The sequence below is a fragment of the Symphalangus syndactylus genome, chromosome 11, assembly GCF_028878055.3.
Source record: "Symphalangus syndactylus isolate Jambi chromosome 11, NHGRI_mSymSyn1-v2.1_pri, whole genome shotgun sequence".
In the NCBI taxonomy this organism is placed as follows: domain Eukaryota; kingdom Metazoa; phylum Chordata; class Mammalia; order Primates; family Hylobatidae; genus Symphalangus; species Symphalangus syndactylus.
In genome coordinates this window covers 120,033,085-120,047,231 of record NC_072433.2, presented here as the reverse complement: position 1 = coordinate 120,047,231, position 14,147 = coordinate 120,033,085, and the positions used below count along the sequence as shown (strand labels likewise).

The 14,147-nt window shown below is 45.9% G+C and overlaps 1 protein-coding gene across 4 annotated transcripts in view; it reads right to left on the bottom strand.

Annotated features, from left to right (window-relative positions):
* HSPA4 (heat shock protein family A (Hsp70) member 4) overlaps nucleotides 1-13,688 on the bottom strand; it is a 54,107-nt gene extending 40,419 nt beyond the window's left edge. For 2 of the 4 annotated variants that reach the window (XM_055299487.2, XM_063612430.1), the window contains exon 1: nucleotides 11,608-12,010. In XM_055299487.2, coding sequence (XP_055155462.1) covers nucleotides 11,608-11,714 — 107 coding nt within the window. In that variant the 5' untranslated portion in view covers nucleotides 11,715-12,010. Of the gene's footprint in view, nucleotides 1-11,573 lie in introns of all 4 variants that reach the window. The other 2 variants (XM_055299486.2, XM_063612429.1) reach the window with 2 other exon arrangements.
* Nucleotides 13,689-14,147: the final 459 nt, after the last annotated feature.

Sequence of the window (14,147 nt, the reverse complement as noted above, 5' to 3'; positions counted from 1 at the left end):
CCCACCTACTCAGGAGGCTGAGGCAGGAGAACTGCTTGAACCAAGGAGTCGGAGGTTGCAGTGAGCCGAGATCGTGCCACTGCACTCCAGCCTGGCAACAGAGCAAGACCCTGTCTCAAAATCAAAATAAACAAACAAAAAAAGGCATTAATAAGTCTAAGTAAATTTTGGCTGGGCGTGGTGGCTCACGCCTGTAATTCCAGCACTTTGGGGGGCCGAGGCAGGCAGATCACCTGAGGTCTGGAGTTCGAGACCAGCCAGGCCAACATGATGAAACCCCATCGCTACTAAAAATACAAAAAAATTAGCTGGGTGTGGTGGCGGGCGCCTATAATCCCAGCTACTCGGGAGGCTGAGGCAGGAGAATCACTTGAACCTGGAAGACGGAGGTTGCAGTGAGCCAAGATCACGCCACTGCACTCCAGCCTGGGCAACAACAGCGAAACTCCGTCTCAAAAACAAAACAAAACGAAGAGTAAATTTGGCTGGGCGCAGTGGCTCAAGCCTGTAATCCCAACATTTTGGGAGGCCAAGGCAAGTGGATCACTTGAGTCCAGGAATTCAAGACCAGCCTGGGCAGCATGGCGAAACCCTGTCTCTATAAAAAAAAAAAAAAAAATACAAAAAAATTAGCTGGGCATGGTGGTGAGCACCTTTAATCCCAGCTATGGGGGAGTCATGGGGTGGGGGTGGCTGAGGCAGGAGGATCACCTGAACCCAGGAGACTGAGGCTGCAGTAAGCTGTGATCATGCTATTGCACTCCAGCCTGGGCAACAGAGCGAGCGAGACCCTGTCCCAAAAAAAAAAGATAGTAAATAAATTTATCCAGCATCATGCAATCTGTAAGCAACGAAGTCAGGACTCTAGGTGATGTCTGAAGCTTTGACTCTTATCCTCCCTGAACTCCTAATTCTTCCAAGTCAACAGAGTAAATAAGAGCTCTGGAACCATACTGCCTTGGTCCAAATCTGACTAAACTAGATGAACTATTGATTTGGTAGAAACATAAATTTAAGAGCCCTGTGGAAACTGGCAGAATGCTGGGCCTCCCTGGGCTTCAGTGGTCCTTTACAACCAATGGCTAAGAACCCCTGTGAGCCGATCTCCCACGGCAGCTACAGGAAGCCATGACTTCTATTAAATGACAGGAAGAACAAACATGGTATACCCTAGCACCTCATCAGAATTCCTCCAAATCCTAAGCTTTTGGGCCTAGAAAGTGCTGGGAGTAGCCCCTCAAAAGCAAAGGTTGTCAAGCTCAGCCTTTCTGCAACTACGCCACCAATCACTAAAACAAAATCTCTGTTTTAGATACTAGATGCAAAAAAAAAAAAAAATCCTCAGTACCATGTAAATGTCTCTCCTCTCAAAGCCGGTATTACCCTTTAGGAAATTGCCCAAGGCAATCTTACCCACTTCCTCCACCTCAAAAAGGCTGCCTAGCATAAGCCTAATAATTGGCATACCTCCATCTTTCTAAATACCACCACATCTAAATTTCTAAGGTATATCCTACCATGACCCCAATCACAACATAACTAAAAGGCAATGTTACTCATCTTCCATTGTTTCCTGCAGCCCTTTTTCAAACCTTTATCTCCTCAAAACAATTACAATTCCCAACTTTCCTGCAAATCCTTCTGAAGGGTTAATTTCGTATTCTATATCAGTAACTCTGAAACTGTCTTGCTTCTAATTACCTTCCAAACAAAACCAACTACCAACAAATAAAACCTATATTCCTTAATATGGAACCTAAGGCCTCTCCCAACCCAATCCCATTTTCCAGCTGTATTTCATCCACATAATCAACGTAAGTTGAATAAAATATCTCAATCTTCCTGCTCTGCTTATGTCACTTTTGACATCTGAAATACCCAGTACCTTCACGTATTCTCTAGAAATTCCACCTATTTTGTCTGTAAAGCCTTCTCAACCCACCCCAACTCCCAAATAAGAAGTAATTGTTTACCCGGCACGGTGGCTCACGCCTCTAATCCCAGCACTTAGGGAGGCCGAGGCAGGCAGATCACCTGAGGTCAGGAGTTCAAGATCAGCCTGGCCAACATGGCGAAACTGTCTCTACTAAAGATACAAAACAAAAAAATTAGCCAGGCGTGATGACATGCGCCTGTAGTTCCAGCTACTCGGGAGGCTGAGGCACCAGAATCGCTTGAACCCAGGATGTGGAGGTTGTAGTGAGCCAAGATCGCGCCACTGCACTCCAGCCTGGGCAAGAGAGCAAGACTCAATTGGGTGGGGGGTAGGGGTGGTAATCCTTTTTACCTCTTAAAACTGATTGGACTTGGTTTAATTTCTACTTAACACCAACCACAAACCGAATTACATTATCAGTGCTAACACATTTATTTCCCTTGCTAAAACAACGTTTTATAAGCCGTAAGTCACAACCCATGTGTGGGTCTAAAATCAATCAGGGGTTGGAAAAAGTCATGAACAGCAACTTAAATAGAAAACACGGCCGGGCGCAGTGGCTCACGCCTGTAATCCCAGCACTTTGGGAGGCTGAGGCATGTGGATTACGCGGTCAGGAAATCGAGACCATCCTGGCTAACACAGTGAAACCCCGTCTCTACTAAAAATACAAAAAATTAGCCAGGCATGGTGGCGGGCGCCTGTAGTCCCAGCTACTTGGGAGGCTGAGGCAGGAGAATGGTGTGAACCCGGGAGGTGCGGCTTGCAGTGAGCAGAGATCACGTCACTGCACTCCAGCCTGGGTGACAGGGCAAGACTCCGTCTCAAAAAAATAAAAAACACATGCATGCATTGCATGTGAAAGTATTGTTGTTTAATGAAGCTTTTCAGTTGTGTGTGTGCACGTATCAAGTCTTAATGAAAAATGTAAAATCTGAGGTCTTCGGTTACAGATAGATGCTGTCTAATGAAGTAGCCACTAGCCACATGTGGCTATTTAAATTATTTTAAATTAAATAAAATTTAAAACTCAGTTCTTGCAGTCAAGGTTGCAATGAGCTATAATCATGCCACTGCACTCCAGCCTGAGTGACAGACTGAGATCCTGTCTCAAAAAAAAAAAAAAAAAAAATGTCCTGTTTCACCTACTGGAACTGAAATCCAGTCAGCTACCTTTAAAATTATCTATTGATGTGAGATTAAAAAGAAAAGTCCTACTTCAATTAAAAAACGACAACTGAAAACAGAATATGATCAATTTGCTGAATTGGGTCAGTATGTAAAACAGCGCCAGGCGCGCTGGCTCGGGGCCTATAATCCCAACCCTTTGAGAGGCCAAGGCAGGCAGATCATCTGAGGTCAGGAGTTTGAGACCAGCCTGGACAACATGGTGAAACCCGTCTCTACTAAAAATACAAAAATTAGCCAGGCATGGTGGCGTGCGCCTGTAATCCCAGCTACTCAGGGGGCTGAGGCAGAAGAATCACTTGAACCCGAGAGGCAGAGATTGCAGTGAGCCGAGATTGCACCACTGCATTCCAGCCTGGGTGACAGAGCGAACTCCGTCGCAAAAAAAAAAAAAAAAAGAGTAAAACAGCGCAAATTGAAGGATTTTGAAAACTAAAAGCTTACGGAAAGAAACCTAATATTTAAATGAGATGAATACTCAAAAAGATTAACTTGAATATTAGCGCTAGCACTAGAACCTAGGTTAATGCTTTTTGGTACAAGTTTACTGTAGAAAATTAGAAAACAGACAAGTATTAAGAAAAAAATAAAAATTATATATACTTCCACACTCCTCCCCCCACCATAGAGGGCCACTATTTAGGTAAATACTCCTATGTAATCCTAATAAATCTAGTAAGTCCTAAAAAAAAAAAAAAAAAAAGTAAAACTGATATACCACAATCAGTTTGCTTCTCCTCAACAAATGCTCTGAAAAGCCTTCAATGGCTGAATTATTGAGGATTTTGACATGGAATAAGCACGACAAGAATATTTAAAGGAAATATATCTACCACTTTCCAGTCAACAAGAACTTTCAAATTTTTCACAGTCTACATCCCTGATCCCTATAAGCAGGTCAAGCTCCCTTGTTTCATAGTTATCATTACAGAGCCTTCTGGTGCCAGGTGGTGTGCTAAGCATCCTACACGTAATAATCTTAAATTCTCTGAGAAATGGGATTAGTATAGAGGAAGAGCTGATTCAAGTCAAGTCAATGTGCCCAGAAACGTATTAGAGTCTATGATTCAAAATTAGGACCATCAGACTCCAAACCCCATGTATACACACATTTTGGATTTTTTTTCTGGTTTTGAGACAGGGTCTCTCACTCTGTCACCCAGGCTGGAATGCAGTGACTTGATATCTGCTCACTGCAACCTCCACCTCCCAGGCTCAAGCAATCCTACCTCAGCCTCCCAAGAAGCTGGGACTACAGGTGTGTACCACCATGCCTAGCTAATTTTTTTTTTTTTTTTTTTTTTTTGAGACGAAGTCTCACTCTTGTCACCCAGGCTGGATGCAATGGCATAATCTTGGCTCACTGCAACCTCTGCCTCCCGGGTTCAAGTGATTCTCCTGCCTCAGCCTCCCAAGTAGCTGGGATTACAGGGACCTGCCACCACATCCAGCTAATTTTTTAATTTTTAGTAGAGACAGGGTTTCCCCATGTTGGCCAGGCTGGTCTCAAACTCCTGACCTCAGGCAATCCGCTCACCTCAGCCTCCCAAAGTGCTGGGATTACAGGCACGAGCCACCCACACCCAGCCTCTTTTATTATTATATTATTATTATTACTATTTTTGAGATGCAGTCTCACTCTGTCACCCAGGCTGGAGTACAGTGGCACCATCTCAGCTCACTGCAACCTCCGCCTCCTGGATTCAAGTGATTCTCCTGCCTCAGCCTCCTGAGGAGCTGGGATTACAGGTGTGTGCCACCACACCCAGCTGATTTTTCTATCTTTAGTAGAGGCAGGGTTTCACCATACTGTCCAGGCTGGTCTCAAACTCCTGACCTCAGGGTATCCACCCACCTCGGCCTCCGAAAGTGCTGGGATTACAGGCGTGAGCCACCACACCCGGCCAATTTTTGTACTTTTTGTAGAGATGGGGTTTCGCCATGTTGTCCAGGCTGGTCCCGAACTCCTGAGCTCAAGTGATCCCCCGACCCCGGCCTCCCAAAGTGCTGGGATTACAAGGGTAAGCCACCTCACCCGGCCAATTTTTGTACTTTTTGTAGAGATGGGGTTTCACCATGTTGTCCAGGCTGGTCCCTAACTCCGGAGTTCAAGTTATCCCCCCACCTCGGCCTCCCAAAGTGCTGAAATTACAGATGTAAGCCACCACACCCGGCCCTATTTTGTTTTGGTTTTGTTTTTGGGGTTTTGAGATGGAGTTTCACTCCTGCTGGCCAGGCTGGAGTGCAAGGGCATGACCTCAGCTCACTGCAACCTCCACCTCCCGAATTCAAGCAATTCTCATGCCTCAGCCTCTTGAGTGGCTGGGATTACAGGCATGCACCACCACACCCAGCTAATTTTGTATTTTTTAGTAGAGACAAGGTTTCACCAGGTTGGCCAGGCTGGTCTCAAACTCCTGACTTCAGGTGACCCGCCCACCTCAGCCTCTTAAAGTGCTGAGATTACACGTGTGAGCCACCGTGCCCAGCCCCGTTATGTTTTTTAAGAGACAGTTCTCACTCTGTCGCCCAGGCTTGGAGTGTAGTACTGGATCACGGCTCACTGCAGCCTTGATCACTGACCTCAAGTGATCCTCCCACCTCAGTTTCCCAAGTAGCTGGCATACCACCACAGCCTGCTAATGTTTTAAATTTTCTGTAGAGATAAGGTCTCGCTATGTTGCCCAGGCTGGTCTCAAACTCCTAACTTCAAGCAATCCTCCTGCCTCGGCCTCCCAAAGTGCTGGGATAACAGGCATGAGCCACCACAGTCAGCCTTAATTCATTCCTACTTCTATCCTTCACTCAAACTATCTGAATCCTTTATTCCATGTATTATCTAATCCTATTTGTTCAAGTCTCACTCCAGCCTTTCCTCATCAGTTTAGCCTCCACTGCTTACTTACATCTCCTTTGAACATGATATTTTAGGTCTGTATCACACAGCCTTGTCCATAATTGGACTCATTCTATTTACTGCTGATGTTATTTATATTTTAACTATATTGATTACAACTAGACAGCAGGAATCTCTATCTTACACTTCCTCTATACTACACACAATGCAAAGTCAATGCTGCTTAATCCATAAGAAGTACTCACACATTTGCTGCTTGACTGACGTTGCTTTTCCTCCATTCCAAATTGCAGGGACTCAATTCAAATCAAGTTTAAGATCTCTCTGTTCTAATCTTTAAGTCCTAGAAATTACATCCTTTTTCAGCCAGACAATATCACTGTTTTCCCTTTCTTAAAAGAGACTACTGACCAAATATTTCTGCACGCTCTGAGAGGATATTATGAACAGCTGCAATTGGCATAGGTCCTTTAAAAGGTATAGTTTCATTTCTATAAGTGTATGCATAGCTAGGCTCGGTGGCATGCACCTGTAGTCCCAGCTATTCAGGAGGCTGAGGCAACAGAACTGCTTGAGCCTGAGAGGCGGAGGTTGCAGTGAGCCAAGACTGCACCACTGCATTCCAGCCTGAGCAACACGGTGGGACCCTGTCTCAAAAAAAAAAAAAAAAAGGTACGCAGAACTACTCTCAGGATATTACAACAGCCGTTGCTCTAATTCACTTTCTTCAACAATAGGAGAAAATGAACTTTTCAGAGAAACCGCAATAATTAGACTATCAGATACAACTGACAGGCAAAACTGGAATGGAAATAGAGACATTAATCAGAGTACTCTCTGGTTACTGCATTAGCCATGGACTAGAAAGTACCAAAAAGAGCTGATACCCAACAGACCAAACAACTCATACTTCTGAGATTTGCAGTTCCTCAAACAGCAAATTCCTCAGTAATTAACCTTTGCACTTTAAAAGTACACACTTGTAGAACCCAAAAGGTAAACTTCCATAGATTTCATCTTACTGTCCTAATCTCATAAAAAATTAATAAAAAATACAAAAAGTAATAGTATTATTAGCAAATACTCTGGCAGTATTTACTGAATCCCGAGCACTATGGCAAAAAAAAAAAAAGGTACGAGTTATAGTTTTAACTCATAATTCTCATAATCTCCAATGAAGTAGAGAAATCACATCTGTTCCTACTGCAAATTAATCCCTTATATTTGTGTAAAGAATTCTGGCAATATTACTGAAACTTTACGTATATACAGTATATCCCTTACCCTAGCAACTTCACCTCTGGAAATCTATACAACAAAAATAAAAGCATTAACATTATAACATAAATATGTAAGGCTACTTATTGAAGAACTATTTATAACAGCAAAAAGTTAGAAATAACCTGTTTGAAGAAAACGTGTTAGAGCCATAATAAAGAATTTTACAGGCCGGGCACAGTGGCTCACGCCTGTACTCCTAGCACTTTGGGAGGTCAAGGTGGGTGGATCACTTGAGGCCAGGAGTTCGAGACCATCCTGGCCAACATGACGAAACCACGTCTATCTAAAAATACAAAAATTAGCCGCGTGTACGCACATGACCGCAACAACGCACTCCAGCCTGGGTGACAGAGCCAAACTCCGTCTCAAAAAATAATCTTCCCACTGCACCTAGGTAAAAATCCTTATTATTATTTACAAGGCTCTGCCTAATTCCTCAGATTCATCTCACAGCATTCTCTCAAGCAGCTGTCATGGCTGCTCTTCAATCTATCAAGGATGCAGCTCTTCTTGCTCAGGTCTTTCCCACTTGCTGTTCCTTCTGCCTGGAACAACTCTTCCTCAAACCTACTGTGACCTCCAAGGTAAAATCCTACTCATCCTCAGGTCTCAGATGGTATTTCTCTCAAAGGACCTTCTATCCAACTTATTTCTGAGACAGAGTCTCGCTCTATCACCCAGGTTGGAGTGCAGTGCATGATCTCGGCTCACTGCAACCTCCGCCTACCAGGTTCAAGCGATTCTCCTGCCTCAGCCTCCAGAGTAGCTGGGACCACAGGCGCCCACCACCACACCCAGCTAATTTTTGTATTTTTAGTAGAGACAGGGTTCCACCATTTTGGCCAGGCTGGTTGCAAACTCCTGACCTCAAGTGATCCTCCTACCTCGGCCTCCCAGAGTGCTGGGATTACAGGCATGAGCTATCGTGCCAGGTCCTTCCATCCAATTTAAATTAGACCCGCTTATTCTATACTCTCACTGTATTCTGTACTTTTCCACCTTGCCCTTTACCACAGTTAGTAATTACTATATATTTTTGTTTAGTATTTGGTTTAATCCACCAGCCATGTCCATAATGGCATGACCTTATTTGTTCACCACAGTACCTCCAGTGCTTAGAAAAATGGCTACCACATCAGAGGCACTCAACATCTGATAAAATGAAGGAAGCCTAAATTGGGTAGAAAATCAAGGGTCTCTTCTGGATGAGACTCCACTGGCTCCTCAAAAATCTAATCCAGATTGTTACACCCACAATCTGAAACAAGGCACTTCCACCATCATAAACCCTCTAAGAAGACTTGCATCTCGTTTCCACTCTCACATTAAAACAAACCCACAACACGCAGTCTTTTTGTATGTATGAGCTCCAAATCCATTCCTCCATAACCGCTACCAAAAAAAAAAAAAAAAAAAAAAAAAAAAAAAATCAACCTTCCTGCTACCATTTTCTATTTAGCCCAAGACTCCAAAACGGAGTAATCAAAGTGAATCAGAATCATACGGTTCAGAAATTACTTGAAATGTATGGCATGCCTGTAAGTTAATGAAAACTATGAAGGAAAATATAAAGAAAACATGTAAGGAAAATTATTTAAATGGAATTTTCTTATCACAATTCCATGGTGTATGGGGTCATATATCACAGTGTCTTTGAGGCAAATTTTTTATCTGAAGCAACTCAGTTTCAAATAGAATTCATGGTATAATTGTTGTAGCTACTGTCTTTCTAAAAGAAAAACAGGAGCATGTGATAATAATCTAAAAGAAAGGATAGGAACACTGTTCTTCCCAATACTTGGGATTCTCTTCCTGTGCGCCCTTTGGAGCTAAAGTGTGTTCAATCACAGGGCAGGAAAGGACCAAAACACTACATATATTAACTCAGCGCTTTAGCCTTTTCAATTCCTTAGGGGAGACATTTTACAGACCAAGAAAACACGGATCCAAAGATATTCTCAAATAAATACTAAAATGCTTAAAAACCAACTTCAATGCTTAGAAAAAACTTCAGGGCACAATACACTCCCCTGGAGATGCCAAGTTAGACTACCCATTGTTAAAAAGTACAAACAGGGAAAATACACTGCTAAAAGGCACAGGACTTTGGGGGAGTGATGAAAATGTTCTAAAATTGATTGCAGTAATGGTTGCACTGTTTTGTGACTACACTAAAAACGATCACTTCAACTGGTTAAATTGTATACTATATGAATTAAACCTTAATAAAGCTGTGCCGGGTGCGATGGCTCACTCCTGTAATCCCAGCACTTTGGAAGGCCAAGGCAGGCAGATCACTTGAGGTCAAGAGTTCGAGCCCACCCTGGCCAACATGGTGAAACCCTGTCCCTACTAAAGACAAAAATTAGCCAGGCGTGGTGGCGCACACCTGTAATCCCAGCTACTTGGGAGGCTGAGGCAGGAGAATCGCTTGAACCCAGGAGGCGGAGGCTGCAGTAAGCCGAGATTACGCCACTGCACTCCAGCGTAGGGAACAGAGTGAGACTCCTTTTCCAAAAAAAAAAAAAAAACTTAATAGGGCTGTTAACAACACTAAACTCAGCAAAGGGACAGCAAACTACGTTTTGGCTTCTGGGATGAGTTTTCAGGGGAAGCACCTGGGTTAGGAGGTGGTGGGTGCAGAAATTTGACAAGTGGAAGGGAAATGTGAGACTTCTGAACAATCTAGTTTGGCTGAAACTGCTGAAGAAATGTGACAAAAATTGAGGGTGAAAATAATGGACCTTAGAATTGAGCCCCTGGGGCCGGGCACCGTGACTCACGCCTGTAATCCTAGCACTTTGGGAGGCCGAGGCAGGAGGATCACTTGAGGTCAGGAGTTCAAGACCAGCCTGGGCAACTCGACGAAACCCCGTCTCCACTAAAAATACAAAATTTAGCTGGACATGGTAGCACGCGCCCGTAATCCCAGCTCCTCAGGAGGCTGAGACAGGAGAATCGCATGAACCCCAGAGGCCAAGGTTGCAATGAGCCGAGATCATGCCACTGACCTTCAGCCTGGGGCGACAGAGCGAGACTCCATCTCAATCAATCAATAACAAGTGGGCCCCTGGCAGGGCACGGTGGTTCATGCCTGTAATCCCAGCACTCCGGAAGGCCGAGGCTGGAGGACTGCTTGAGTCCAGGAGTTCGAGACCAGCCTGAGTGACATAGCGATTTCTACTAAAAATAAATAAAATTAGCCACGCCTGTAACGCCAGGTACTCAGGAGGCTGAGGTGGGAGAATCACCTGAGCCAGGAGCCAGGGAGGTCGAGGCTGCAGTGAACCAAGATCGCACCACTGCACTCCAGCCTGGGCAGCCAGAGTGAGACCCTGTCTCAAAAAAGAAAAAAAAAAAAAAAAAAAGAATTGAGACCCTGAATGGCAAATAATACAGAACTTCTTACAAGATTTTGCCTAAGAACATGACAATGGATTAAAACGTATCTACATGTATTCAAAAGGCAGACTCTTTTACTGTAACCAGTGAAAGACCTGAGTGACTCACCATTTTTTAGAGCTGTGTCTATGCTGGTCCCAAAACTTACTATGGGTTCTAGAAGTCAAGGCGGGCCCTTGAGCCACTAACAATTGTGGCCAACACGCTGGTTAGAATGCATTATCGTTAAAGTGCAACCCTATTGAGGGGTTAACGCGCACAAAACAGAGAATGACCCAATATAGTACAATATCCCGAAATAATGTGGAAAACAAAAGCGATTGCAAAGTTATCATAAGAGCACCGATTTTATTAAATTCCTATCCGTGCCACCCCAATCTCAAGATCCCGAGTCCATCCGGAACCCGAGCCTGAGGCTGCTCCAGCTCGCTCTCTTCCGGGCGCTGCCCCGCCCCCACTCACGTGGGACGCTCACCGCTCCACGGTCTCGCGGCTGGCAAGCCCCAGAACCCGTTCAATTCAACTATTATTAAGGGCCTGCTGTGTGCAAAGTTCTGAGTTTTCTGTTGGGTTCAAAAGACTCAGTACGACCTGGGCCTGGTCTCCGCCCTCCAGAAAAGGACCGCGATCCGTTTACATCCTAGGCCTGCAGTCCTTCCAGTTCCTACCCGTGCCCTCCGCTGGTCCGAGTACCGGCCAGAAGCCCTTCCTTCGGCCGACGGGCCACCGGGGAAAAGGCCTCGCACTTAGCACACACCCACGCTGATGGTGGGTCGCGGCCCCTAGTGTGCTAGTACCTACTGGGGGTCCCTGACCCACCGGGACCTCGGCTCGGAACGGAGGTGACTCCTCGGCCGGCGTTCCCCAAGCAGCGAGGGTCCCAGACTGGAACAAGCATTAGCTCCTCACCCCAGTGCACGCGGCCGGCCTGGCCCACACTTACGGCGTGCAGCGGTCGCTATACTCATTAGCGATAGTCTCGATGCCGCCGGCGCGGGCCACAGCGACGTAGCAGCTCTGGAAGCCCAGGTCTATGCCCACCACCGACATGGCGCCTGCTACTCCTCGGGCTCGGGCCCGGGTCCGGCCACCGAGACAGGACACGGACCCCCGGCGGGGCTAGCGCGTGGAAAGCAGGCCTTTTGGGCCGAGGCTACTAAAGGGCGTGCGGTGTCCAGGCGAGCGCCTAAGTCCTTCCAGTGGGGACCGCAACCGACAGCGCTACTCAGGCCGGCTCCGGCTCACTGGCCGCAGAGGAGGCGCCGGTAGCGGGGGCGGAGAAGATCTCGAAAGATCTCGTTGCGACGAGAGCTGAGCCGCAGCACGAGAGCTACGAAAGAACAGAATGTTCTCGCGATATCCCGGCTCAGACGCTTTTCCCCTTCAGGCCCCGCCCCCAGTACGTATGAATACGTCACGTCCTGACTCGAGAACTTGGGAAAGGACTGGGTGGCTGAAAGATGGCTGGGAAGCGCATCTGGCCAACCGAGCTTGCGCATGGAACCTGCGGCGCTGCACAACTGCATAGAGATGTGGAGCACCTCCCTTTACCGTAGAAAGTAGGCGAGCCAGCTCGAGGCACTATACTGAGGAAGTGCTGCCGCCTACTTCCGCCGTTTTTCTTAATATCACAGAAACTTCTGGTAGTAGGGTGTCTTGCATTCCACCGTGTCGGTCCCCCAGAATGAGACGCAAGCTGATCTGCAGATCCCACAGGGTGCTTTCTGCTCTTCTCGGGGCAGGTTGGCCGGTAGGGGAGAAGGCCGCCATTGGAACGCGGCCCTTATGTCGGGTTCTGTCAAGAGTCTAAGATCGCACCCTCACCAGCGGAGGGAAGGAGCCCACTCCCAGCCACACCGCCTTGTTTTCTTTCGCTTAGCCTTGTCGCGCCGCTCTCTAAGCCACTCATGTTCTTAGATCAGATTGAGGGGCCCCCAGGAGTTAAGCCTTTAATCCACAGCACATTCCAAGCACCTACCCGGTGGTAGGCCCTAACAAGAACACAGGCAAGTGACACGCTGCCTGGCCTCAAAGGTCCGCTCAGACCTTTACATGAAGTTAATAAATATTAAGCTTCAGGGCCCCTCGCTTGTGGCCTCCTGGGAGAACAGGTAATTGCTGAGTTGAGGAGAGGGGAAGCCAGCTTGAGATTAGGAAGCAAATCTATGTAAGCATTTCTAATAAATTACCCAGAGAGATCTAAGGAGAATCTGAGTCTCCAAGTCTCTAGTAATGTGTTGTGATTTGTTGTTTTAATTATTTGTTTTGTGTATTTTTAGGGCCCCCCAACGGTATATAAGTTTCACTTCTATAAAACCTGGATCATCCCCATCATGAGGGTGGCTAAACAAGTAAAGGTGACCCCGGTACAGAATGGCAAGTGCTATATGCACAGAATGGTGGAGACTAGGACAACTTCCCAGAAAAGGAAAAGGCTGTGTTCAAGTTTGGAAAACTAGCAATAGAGACTATAGTTTAAGGACTAAAAAGAAATTCTGTGTTGCTAGAGGGTACATCATGAGTTGGTCTCGAGGCTAGAGTACTTGCCCTTCAGCCATTTTAAAAGTGAATGAGCAAAGAAGAAATTACATTGCCCTGGTATGCCCTTCCCTTTAAATACCTGCATTTCCTGCCACCTCAGAAGGTACTTCACTCTATAGGAGCAACCCCAAACCCGGGTTGATTACCGTTAAAACTTGCAAATGGCCACACAGTTTTCACATTTTGCCTAATTAAAACTTGTTTGTGGCCGGGCACGGTGGCTCACGCCTGTAATCCCAGCACTTTGGGAGGCCGAGGCGGGTGGATCACGAGGCCAGGAGATCGGGACCATCCTGGCTAACACGGTGAAACCCCCGTCTCTAGTAAAAAATAGAAAAAATTAGCCGGGCGTGGTGGCGGGCTCCTGTAGTCCCAGCTACTCCGAAGGCTGAGGCAGGAGAATAGCGTGAACCCGGGAGGCGGAGCTTGCAGTGAGCTGAGATCGCGCCACAGCACTCCAGCCTGGGCCACAGAGCGAGACTCCGTCTCAAAAAACAAAACAAAACAAAACAAAACAAAAAAAAACCTGTTTGTTCTTCAACGACAAGTACCAGGTGCTACCTGTAAAAGGGTACTGGGAGTAAAAAGAGTGGAGGCAGCAAGGAACAGCCTTTGGAAAAACGAGAGCAGGGACATACTTGTACATTGTGTACCCATGTTCATAGTAGCTTATTCACATGTCCATTGACAGATGAATGAGTTTTCTAAATTTAGTGTATACGCACAACAGTACATTATACAGCTTTGAAAAGACAAAGGAATGAAAGTCTGGTAAATGCTACAGCATGAATGAACCTTGAAAATATGCTAAGTGAAAAGCCAAACAAATCAAAATTAATATTTTTTTAATTTTTAATTTTATATTCAAAATTTAATATGATTCCACTTGTATCAGGCACCTACAATAAACTACATAAAGACAGAAAAGCGGTTTCACAAGTA